At 41.6% G+C, this 11,804-nt stretch overlaps 1 protein-coding gene across 1 annotated transcript in view; it reads right to left on the bottom strand.

The window, feature by feature from the left end:
* Nucleotides 1-28: 28 nt before the first annotated feature.
* The window catches only part of LOC111967504 (large neutral amino acids transporter small subunit 3-like), a 33,901-nt gene continuing 22,125 nt past the window's right edge, over nucleotides 29-11,804 (bottom strand). The window contains exons 6-15 of the mRNA XM_070444760.1: nucleotides 7,524-7,616; nucleotides 7,212-7,345; nucleotides 6,879-6,994; nucleotides 6,632-6,778; nucleotides 6,484-6,516; nucleotides 6,295-6,412; nucleotides 2,457-2,586; nucleotides 2,293-2,366; nucleotides 2,082-2,205; nucleotides 29-2,007 (exon numbers count right to left, since the gene is read on the bottom strand). Of these exons, the coding sequence (XP_070300861.1) occupies nucleotides 1,822-2,007; nucleotides 2,082-2,205; nucleotides 2,293-2,366; nucleotides 2,457-2,586; nucleotides 6,295-6,412; nucleotides 6,484-6,516; nucleotides 6,632-6,778; nucleotides 6,879-6,994; nucleotides 7,212-7,345; nucleotides 7,524-7,616 (1,155 nt within the window). The 3' untranslated portion in view covers nucleotides 29-1,821. The remainder of the gene's footprint in view (nucleotides 2,008-2,081; nucleotides 2,206-2,292; nucleotides 2,367-2,456; nucleotides 2,587-6,294; nucleotides 6,413-6,483; nucleotides 6,517-6,631; nucleotides 6,779-6,878; nucleotides 6,995-7,211; nucleotides 7,346-7,523; nucleotides 7,617-11,804) is intronic.

The raw sequence follows: 11,804 nt of genomic DNA, 5'->3' as shown, positions 1-11,804 counted from the left end.
TGTCAGGGATATTAAAACAGTCACAGGACAGTTTCTTACATATGTTTATTTAATTAGACTTAAAGCTGGTTTTAGTCCCCAAATGAGACATGGCACAAAAAAATGATGCATATCACTTCTGACACACAAGCTATAAACAGGAGCATGGTGGGGAGGGGATTAGATACAATACATTTCATCATTTTGGCATAGCTACATGCCCCTGAAGGTGCTGTTAGCAGCCCATAGAAATATGACTAGAACGGCTCCCAACATGGATTTGGTTTCCTAGGTGAAGTTTGGTAGTCATTTCCTGTCGATTTACATTCAATTCTATGCACTGAGGTCAGGCAAGGCACTGAGTTAATACAAAAATAACACTTCCAATCCCCCCTTCCCCACTATAAACTAATGATTCACATTAACAGTTGTATAATAGAAACGCATCAGACTATATTGAGAACATTGGTGTCTTCTCAGCCAATAGTGTTGTGTTACATATGCACAGTGGAGCATTACACCAGAAGCATTTGCATAAGAGATATAAAAAAAGTTGTATATTTACAAAAACAGTCTCTGTAGGCCAGAGCTTTGTGTATACGTAGGGCACAGTTTTCCCTGGTCAGGATATGTGAATAGGAAAAATTCCTGGCCCTACACTATACATGAGCTCTGTAACTGGGTAGAGTACACACCAAAAACACAATCTTCATCAGATGTAGTTATATTCATGGCACTACAATGAATACATCTGCTAACTATAACACACAACTTCCCTTTTTTAACACATATGCAGCTAAAAGGTACAAAAAGACACTTGAATACATATTTATTTACACACACAAGTTCATTCTTGTGCACAAAGCTGTGAAAGGAAGAGTGGACACTACCATTCTATGTGTCTACTTTAAAAACCTTAAAAAGTCTATGCTTTTGGGGGTCAAGTGTCACAAGTTCATGTTTTCCTATTTAAAAACATCGGAATTGTATGTTCAGTGGAGAATGACCGATTAACTCCACTTCTTGAATCTTCGCATAGAATATCTACGCATTTCAAATCTACACACCACACACAGACGGGTCTTGATTGAAGAGAGACAGTTGGGGGATAGAAGAGGTAGTCAGTGTCTCTACAGTCAGTCTGTGTGTCTGTATGCATGTTAATGTGATTAAAAATATTGCAATAGAAAAAGCATTGGCATATTTGGTATAGCAAATTGTAGCATTACTCATGGCTGGGTGAAGTGTGCATGGCTTTGGTTTTCCCAAGCTTCCTAGTAAAACGTATCACTACCTAACTGTGTTAATTCATACTTAATGACATTTTGATAATTTTTTTGTATATGACAACCAGTGTATTTGATTTACAACAGACACTATCATGAATGGCTTTTTTTCCCAGCAGAAGTTGCACAATTCATATCTGAATATCATTCTTTGGTGTTGTGTGTGTGTTCGTCTGCATGGATTGAGTAATACTAAAGGATTAACACGCCACAGAAGGGTCTTTCAAGTACCTTAAAAGTTTTGGCCTAGCAACACGGACATATGAAGGTGTGAGTGTCTGCTTGTGAACAGTGAAAAGTGTTGTGGCTTTTTAACAAGTCATTTGGATATTCTGAACTGAACCCAGAAACTAAACAGCATAAAATATTGACGACACAACTTCTCCTTATCGAGACAAATGTGTGGATTATTGATAAAAAATATGGTTTAGTCAACAAAAACAGCAATAATCCTAAATGAAAAAGAAAACGTTGCTGATTTTGTGGATAACCATGGACACTGACAAAAAAAATCCTACAGTTCCCACAATCCTTAGCATTGCGCAGGAACCACTTCCTATGCTAGACCGTTGCTATGGTGTTTGAGGCCGTTGTGATCTGAGTGGTTGAGACCCTCTCTCTCCTGGCCAATGCCATTCTTTTCTCGAGCCTCCTTCTCCTGGATCAGGTGTCTGCGATGGTAGAATAGGTATCCAGGCAACAGGAAGCCACCCAATGAGAAGAGGATCATGCCCAGGTTGATCTGATGGGTGACGGATATGGGAAGTTAGACGACCAGTGAGGGGTTAAAAAGCCTTGTATGGATAACTGACTCACCCAATAGGGGTCTCCGTGCAGGGATCCCACCATGATGATGAAGAGGGGCTGCTGCAGCAGGGCCACCACAGCACTGATCATCGACTGCAGCCCAGTCAGAGTACCAAAGTGGTTAGAGGGGTACCTGAGGGAGAGAAATTATTCCTCAAGTCAAATTCTGTATTTAAAAGATGTTGGTGACCATAGTTGCATGATGAAGATGAGAACTTACACGGCAGCATACAGGCCTCCACAGCAAGAGTGGATGAACCCTCTGACCATGGTGTGGAGGATGAAGGTCAGGATCTACAGGAGAATGTTGACATATGGGTATTTCTGTGCGTTTGTCTGATATAGTATGTCAGAATGAACGAGCAATCATTAGTGTGTGTGTACCTGGAGGGGCAGGTTGTCTATCAGACAACACACTCCGAACACCAGCAGTAGCAGATTGGTAAAGATGAAGGCTCTCATGGCATTGGTGATTTTCTGGATCTTTTTGTCTCTCGTCGGCCCGTCTGTTGGTCTGTGTGAGATTGGACAGGGACAAAAGACATCAACCTCACCTCATATACATTTAGCCTCTTTCCTCATTCTATTTTTCCACAGAGCGCCCATTATGCACCCCCCCCCCCCCCCCTCAGGGGGCAAATTACAGGGGATCCAGGGGTGCTCAGCTCCCCTGAACGCAACAAAAGGTCAAACTTGGGGGGGGTGTCTCTAAATAATGATAATTTGACCAGTCTCCTATTCGTTTAAAATGCTGTGGTAAATATGTTTTACAGGTGTTTAAATATTTAAATAAAAGCTTCCAATTGAAACTAACACCCCCGCTCTCTGTCATGGTGGAAACCATTTATTTCTAAAGGGCTGCACTTGTCATCCAGGCCAGGCGGAGTGCTGTTCGGATGGTACAATTCTATAGCTGGCTAGACCGCAGCGCTGTCCACTCAGTAGTGCTGAATTTTGGCCTCAGCTGAGCTCCTTCACGCACAGATTTTCATTCCAATGCATTAGATTTATCTGTTGATTTGTCATTGTTTTCTTTTGTCAGTCAGCTGTTAAGAGCGCACATTGCTTTGTTTTTCAGGTGCGTGCGGGTACTGGTGTTCTCCCTGGCCAGAAGAGGTAGACCATTTTAATTAGCTTCATTATTTTCTAGCAATATTTGTATTATATTGAATGTGTAGGCTATCTGTTCAGAGGAATGCACTTGATGTTTATCATTTTGTGTATTTCTCATGCTATTGCCATTGATTGTTGTGTCACTAACTCCCTATTAAGTCGTTGTTACTACTTTGTACGTTTTGTATTTTAACATCACACTGCTCTCTGTGCTGAGTTGTGGTAGCGAGCCGTGATCCTGAATCACTATTTTCTTGTGCGGTGTTTTGAAAGGAGTGTCATGACTCTCCTGTGACGATCTGAAGGATCAGTTTACAGTGGGTCCGCTCTACAGCGTGCTCTCTCTCTCTCGTAGAGGGGGAGAGCGGGAAGTCTGCTGTTTTATGGCGCTAATCAAATACGCTGCCCCAATGCTCTGTAGTGTTCAAGGTTGGAATGTAAACTGTGAGAACACAGAGACACCCTTGGACATCAAAAGTTTGAATAATTGAACAATATTTCTATTGTTGAGAATGTGGGAGTGGTCCGTGGACACTTAAGGGACAGTCATGACAAGTGTGTTTCATTTGGTGATCTCATGAAAGACAGGAAACGCACACAACTGTATCTCTTAAAGTGTACATTTCCCAGCTGTCAGGTTAACATCTAAATATTGTGAAATGTATGTGATTAAACATTAAACTATTTGTGAAAAGATGTAATGTGATGTTAACCTTCTAAATGAGAAAATATGGGTTTTCATATAAAGTTAACCAAATCAGTGGTCACGCCCACGTGAGCATAGACATTACATCAGCGTCATGGAATTGCCCCTTTTTCCACAGAGTATAAAACGGGTGACGTTTGAAACGCTATTAGCGCGCACCCTGCTAACTAGCTAGCCATTTCACATCGGTTACACCAGCCTAATCTCGGGAGTTGATAGGCTTGAATTCATAAACAGCAGAGCTGCTGGCAAAACGCACGAAAGTGCTGTTTGAATGAATACTTACGAGCCTGCTGGTGCCCACCATCACTCAGTCAGACTGCTCTATCAAATCATAGACTTAATTATAACGCACAGAAATACGAGCCTTCATTAATATGGTCGAATCCGGAAACTATCATCTCGAAAACAAAACATTTATTCTTTCAGTGAAATTTATCTAGCGGGTGGCATCCATAAGTCTAAATATTCCTGTTACATTGCACAACCTTCAATGTTATGTCATAATTACGTAAAATTCTGGCAAATTAGTTCGCAATGAGCCAGGCGGCCCAAACTGTTGCATATACCCTGACTCTGCGTGCAATGAATGCAAGAGAAGTGACACAATTTCACCTGGTTAATATTGCCTGCTAACCTGGATTTCTTTTAGCTAAATATGCAGGTTTAAAAAATATATACTTCTGTGTATTGATTTTAAGAAAGGCATTGATGTTTATGGTTAGGTACACGGAGCAACGACAGTCCTTTTTCGCGAATGCGCACTGCATCGATTATATGCAACGCAGGACACGCTAGATAAACTAGTAATATCATCAACCAYGTGTAGTTATAACTAGTGATTATGATTGATTGATTGTTTTTTATAAGATAAGTTTAATGCTAGCTAGCAACTTACCTTTGCTTCTGCATTCGCATTGGACTAGTTAACCGTAAGGTTGCAAGATTGAATCCCTGAGCTGACAAGGTAAAAATCTGTCATTCTGCCCCTGAACAAGGCAGTTAACCAACCGTTCCTAKGCMAWCATGGAAAATAAGAATGTGTTCTTAACTGATTTGCCTAGTTAAATAAAGGTGTAAAAAAAWATATATATATATCGTCAAAATCGKCATCCAAAATTACCGATTTCCGATTGTTATGAAAACTTGAAATCGGCCCTAATTAATCGGCCGACCTCTAATTACAACAGCAACTATCCAGCGCCGCGGAGAAAACTACAACCACGAAGGACATTGTGACTTCTGGGGAAGTTAACCAGAGACCCTGATGAACTGACTCTCCAACAGACGGACCAGCGATTCCAACAGAGAAGACAACAACATACGGGTGTAAATATATACATTGCAATTATTCTCGATTAGCATTTMAATGAATATAATTATCAACTGTGTGTAGTGAATCCATTTAGTCTTTCCCGCTCTCTCTGTCCCCACCCCTTTCCTTTGTCTATCAAGCCGTCATATTGGCTTCGTCCGCTAGGGACTTTTTCTTTGTATCATGTAGTAACCCAAATATCTACTGTTTGTTTGTTTTATTTAATTGTGTGTGATTATTTAGTTAGTAAATAAATAACCCAATTTGTATATCGCTGATTTATAATTTAGGCTAGGGTTCGTACAGATTTCCTCATGGTTTCATTAATAGAAGACTAATTCAGAAAACTATAACTCTAAATCTCAACATTTTCTGTGGTGCCCTGACTTCCTAGTTAATGTTTACATGTTTAGTTTAATCATGTAATAATTAAACCTAGAGAATTGATTTGATAAAATAAGTCTTCACATTTAATGATAGTCCAGACACGACAGGAGCAAGCACTAAAATAAAAATCTCCAATATGTTACTGTTTACAATGGCCTTATCAATTAATTGGCTCCGTTTCTAAATGGTTGTGTTAGCTGTTTTATCTTAAGCAGCTGTATCTGGAGTCTGYATATGTTCATGAGTGTTAAAGTTCATACACATTGTTGCCTAGTCTAGTAAATTGGCCCGTTTCAGACCCATTTCAGGTGTACCAACTTTTCAGTCTACAAAAAAGGTACATTTGGCAGCAAAATGCATCAATTAATGTAGGCCTAGTCATTAAGCACACTTTTGGGTGTTTTGTAACAGATGTATATTTCAGTTCATTAAACGGTCCTAGTGCACATGCACTGTTTGGATGCGGGAATTATTTTGAAGTGGACGAACATGCACAGGTAGCTCACTTTTTGAAGTGATTTGTTTGACAATCAGATGAAAACATGATGACTGGTTGTGTTCATGCCACATAAAGGTAATTAATTTGTGTCGTTTTACTAGTAGGCCCATAAAAACTTCACGTATACATGCCCAATAGAGACACACCCCGGAATGTCATGGTGTCATTCTCACGCTGTTCTCTTGCTTTCGCTCTCACACACCTCTTCTCTGTCTCTGCCACACACTCCTTCATCCTCCAGTCCATGATGTAGCCAATCAGAGGACAGGTGACCAGGCAGAGCAGCTGCAGGGTGCCAAAGATGGACGAGTAGAAACTCACTGGAGGAGAGAACACACATTTAGACACACATGACAAGGACATGTCACTTTCACCAGGAGACATTTCTCACCTTTCTCCTCTGCCTCGACGATCAAAACAGAGGCTAAGGAAAGAAAGGACAGGACAACTTGATTAGAACACATTTACATGGAGGGAATCATGATAGTGTGTTGGTTTGTCAGTTGACTGCCAGCTGGTCTGGTTTGTCAGTTACTCACCGTGAGGGTTGCCGTGGGTGACGAGGAACTCCAGCATCTTGTTCATGGCGCCCATAAAGAAAATGATCCTGAGCTGGGTCATCCCCATGGTAACCAGACTCCACAGGAAGATGGGCGAGAACACCGACCTACGGAATGGGATGGCATCTGAGAGAGAGAGAGTAGGCAGACAGTTAATATGGGTCTATGGGATGTGTTTGTGAGCAAGRGCTGCTGTTGTGTTTTCAGGTGTGTGTTCTGGACTCACTCTGTGTGTCAGCTGGGAGTTTCTCAGTGGAGTCGTTCAGGCCTCCATTCTTCTGACTCAACCTCTCTCCCACACCCTTATGGTCCCCAGACAGATAAGTCAGCGCTAACTTCTTACTGTTAAAGAGGAAAAGAAACCAAAGGAGAAAGTTGTTTATTACCTCTTATGTTGCATGTCAGTATGGTAACTGTTGTATTTCTACTTAACTGTCACTCTTACTACTACAGTAACCTGATCAAGTTTACCGTCTTGTTCTAGCATTGTAGAAGTATTATGATAATATTGTTATAGCCATTCTTTTGTGATCTGACGTTGTTTTACTGTTGTACTGACCTGTAGTCGACCTCGTCGGGCGTGGGGAAGGCCTCCACTGGCCAGTTGAGGAAACAATTGAGGAAGACTAAGCCTGCTAGACCCGACCACACCCACATGATCACCCGGAACGACACACCCGCATCATAGATCAGCTTAGAGAGGAACAAAGGGAAAATGGGGTGTTATTTGTATAGAATAGTACAAATATTTGAGGCTAACGGTGGAAAGGTCATTGAACGTGCATTCTATATGTATGAGTGTTACGGGGCAACGGTAACAAATATGCATTCATATCTGACAAACGTGCAAATGTGCATCTATCATGGTTACCTTGACTCCAGGGAAGGTGACAGCGGAGGAGGCGTAGGAGCCAATCATCAGAGACATGATGGTGGAGCTCAGACTGCCAAACATGTTGGGTAGCTGGAGGGAGAAAGATATATATTTACGAACAGTCTCAAACATTGACAATTTGACCAAAATCAACACACTGATACAGTGAGAGCACAGACACTCAGTGCTAGTAAAGTCGTGTTTTAGGAGTGCAGTAATGCAATTTCACCAGCAGAGGGCACAAAGGTATTGAGTAAAACAGGCATACAGTATCACTTTGGCAGAGGAAGTATCAACTAAAACAACTTCCTATCATTTAATAAAGTTAATAATAGACATGTCATAGACGCAGAAGGATGGAAGCATAATTAAAAATTGTTTTAGACCCAATGACATTCAATAAGAGTACTGTTCATGAGCTAGGCCATTCTCAGCACAGACTTTCTCTATTAGCAACCATACATCAACGATGCGTAAACGAATAACAGCAACACTCTGACATGCAGTGTCAACGTCCCTTGATTAAAAAAAGTTTTGATAATTTCTTCATGTTCAGGATCTCATCCCAAATTGATCACTATGATAGTCTGCTCTTACAAGTAATAATGACTACAGAGCCATCTTGCAGCACAAACTTAACGTTACTTTCAACAAGTCAAGATGCCCATTGAAGTTATTTGCATAACTGAATCTCTGGGAGTTTAGGGAAATATTTTTACACAATATTTTCTTCCCAAGAGCAGTAGTACTCGTGCCGACTGAAAGTGAAACGTGACGGCGTGAGCGAGGGGAAGTTGTGATCTTTTTGTCACTAGGTTGGTGTGTTGCTGGAGCCTAGAGGTCTCCCTAGGGTCAGGTCAGAGGAGTCAGGTCTGGCACAACAACAAGCTGTTCCTGGCCGTGTTCCGACATGACACTGGACTAGTAAAAGACACCTGAAACACCCGTCCTCATTGATGGATTCCTAGAAGGCAAATATTTCCCATCCTGGCGTTGCAGACAACGTGTAACGGTACAGATATGCCAGGATGATCTCTGGCAGATTTTGTGAATTGCAGGGGCCATGTGCTAAAAACACACAGAGGAAAGCTAGTATCTCTTACAAACATCAAAGTAAAGTTATTCTAGCCATGTTAAAATGCCAGTCTTAACGTTTGCCTGTTTGACTGTTACCTAACTGTACAGCACAGTGAGACAGAGTGTCTCGGCACCTGTCTGTGTGTGTGTCTGTGTGTGTGTGTGTGCGCGTGCGCAGGAGGAGATATTCCCACTGGTTCTCTGGCAGGAGCCCATAAAGCACACATTTCCTTCAAGCACGACATCCCTGTTTAGACAGCCAGGGTCAGTGGAAACACGTGTGTTTAGCAGACAGGAATGACCTACACCACGTGACCAAAGGTATGTGGACACCTGCTCGACAAACATCTCATTCCAAAATCATTGTCAACAGGAAAGGGCCTTCCCCAAACTGTTGCCACAATGTTGGAAGCACAGAATCGTCTAGAATGTCATTGTATGCTGTAGAGTTAAGACTTCCCTTCACTGGAATGAAGGGGCCTAGCCCGAACCATGAAAAAGCCACAGACCATTATTCCTCCTCCACTAAACTATACAGTTGGCATCTATACAGTTCTCCTGGCATCTGCCAAACCCAGATTCGTCCGTCGGACTGCAAGATGGTGAAGCGTAATTCATCACTCCAGAGAAGTTTCCACTGCTCCAGAGTCCAATGGCCAGCGAGCTTTACACCACTCCAGCCGACGCGTAGGCTTGTGTGCGGTTGTTCGGCAATGGAAACCCATTTCATGAAGCTCCCGACAAACAGTTGTTGTGCTGACGTTACTTCCAAAGGCAGTTTGTGTCAGTATTGCAATCTCGGACAGACGATTTTTACGCGGTACGCGCTTCTGTAAACAGAGTTCTCTTTCTGTGAGATTCTGTGGCCTACCACTTCCAAGCTGAGCTACTGTTGTTCCTAGATGTTTCCACTTCACAATAACAACACTTACAGTTGACCGGGGCAGCTCTAACAGGGCAGAAATTTGATGAACTGACTTGTTGGAAAGGTGGCATCCTATGACGGTGCCACGTTGAAAGTCAGAGCTCTTCAGTAAGACCATTCCACTGCCAATGTTTGTCTAGGAGATTGCATGGCTGTGTGCGCAATTTTATACACCTGTCAGCAACGGGTGTGGATGAAATAACCAAATCCACTAATTTGAAGCGGTGTCCACATACTTTTATATATGCAGTCCATTCGGGAGATATTCAGACATTGACCTTTTCCATATTGTTACGTTACAGCCTTAATCTAAAATAATTTGGTTTTCCCCCCTCATTAATCTACACACAATATCCCATAATGACAAAGCAAAAAGTCAATTTTTTTGTGTGCACATCACATGTACATAAGTATTCAGTATAAGTATCCCTTTGCTATGAGACTGGAAATTGAGCTCAGGTCCATCCTGTTTCCATTGATCATCCTTGAAGTTTCTACAACTTTTAACTACAAATTAAGAAATTAATTTTAGAATAAGGCTGTAACGTAATAAAATGTGTTAATGGGAAGGGGTCTGAATACTTTCCGAATGCATTGTATAGTGTAGCTGGTTTTACTGACAGACCATACAGTCTGTCAGGTACTTGTGAATTACTGGAAATTTGACATGGATTTGGAAATGCATTCCAGGATATATATATATAAATAAAAAAAGCAGATCTGTGAAAAGAGAATATGGGTGTAAATGTGTCTGAGAAACAGAGAAAAAGAGACAGGGAAGTACGACAGTGTGAGCGAAACGTGTAGTTGAGTTGATGTTAGGGTCCCCAAAGAAAGAGAATATACAGCGGTTGGCCTCTTCACTCTTACTTAACGTTTAAACAGACATTTTTGCATCGCTTTTTCATTCAAACATKAAGAAAAATCCATAACATTCCATGTGAATTCACAATGCAGCTGTGCTGCTGCCAGCAAAGGTTTGGGTCTCACCGTGCATCCCTTTCAGATGGTTAAGCATTGCACCTGCACTACCATTTACTCTAGCCAGAATCACGGAATCCCTGACATTAAAACGGAATTCAACAATATAAAAAAATGTATTGAACTTATTAGAAAATGTATTAATTTGCCCAAATTAAATCATAAGACATGCACAAAATGCATCAGTGATTCGTATTTTCCRACAACTTTTTGAAATGGCACAGGAACGCCCCAGTCTTTCACAAGAGATCCATAGCACGTTGTGGACGATAAAACAACCGAAGCCCATTCATTTTCAAATGAAGGAAGCTAAGTGGGCGGGGACCGTTGGGCGATGTGGAGAATGGGAGAGGGACGTGAAAGTTGGGGAAAGCTGAACTTTATGCAAATACTCTGACAACTCATTGCTATTTACCAATCAAAGCTCACTAAAGTTTCCAGCTCCTACTGGATTGGCTGTTGATACCTAGGCACCACCTAGCCTGTTTTTTTATCTTGCTAGCACCAACCTGACTCAAAGCATGGGTGGCTATCCAAATTTACAAGCATCTTGGCCATTGTGTGTGTTGTGTGCTGTGCGTGTGTAAGTTTAGTCTACACTCAGTGTAGCCGTTAGCAATAATGCTAATGATAAACGCCTGCTGGTAGATGGAAAAGGTTTCCCCAAAACCTTCTCAATTAAAGGTGAACTACAAAGTAGCCTATGCCTACCCGGCTGAATGACATTATTATTTGCACCAATCCAGTTGCCATTTGTTTTGCAAACTCTGCAATTGCATGAAACAGAAACACGGCTAACCAACCAAACAAAAGATATCTGGCTTGTGCACACATGCACAATTCATTTTTCCCTCTTGATTTCTGACCTCAAAAGTGGTCTCCTGATGTGGTTTAAGCATTGTTGTGGACTTAAAACATCCAATGTTGTTGTTTTTCTATTAAAACGTGTGATTTTGCGTGCAAATTTATGGATTTTATAGGGCCATACATGTACCTCAATTTCACCTTGCAAAGTTTGCATTTCTTTCTCATTTAACTTCTCAAAGTATTGCCATACAGGACTTTGCTGCTGTTGCTTGCCTTTCCAACTGTCAACGACGATGATGTTCTGGTGCAGTCAACTCTAAATTGATTCCTCGACTCCTTGCACGTCGACTCCCATTTCTGAGTGGCAAGATTTGAGAGTTTCTACTGGACAAATTCAGGTTTGGTTTCGTTTGCTTCCGTTTAAGAAATGTTTTGCAACAGAATCGACGTAATGAATAAGCCCCAAGCGAGCCAGCGCGAGGGAGAGG

The sequence above is a fragment of the Salvelinus sp. IW2-2015 genome, linkage group LG8 (genome assembly GCF_002910315.2).
Source record: "Salvelinus sp. IW2-2015 linkage group LG8, ASM291031v2, whole genome shotgun sequence".
Lineage (NCBI taxonomy): Eukaryota > Metazoa > Chordata > Actinopteri > Salmoniformes > Salmonidae > Salvelinus > Salvelinus sp. IW2-2015.
The sequence above is the reverse complement of the archived record's forward strand: the minus strand, read 5'-3'. Positions and strand labels throughout refer to the sequence as shown.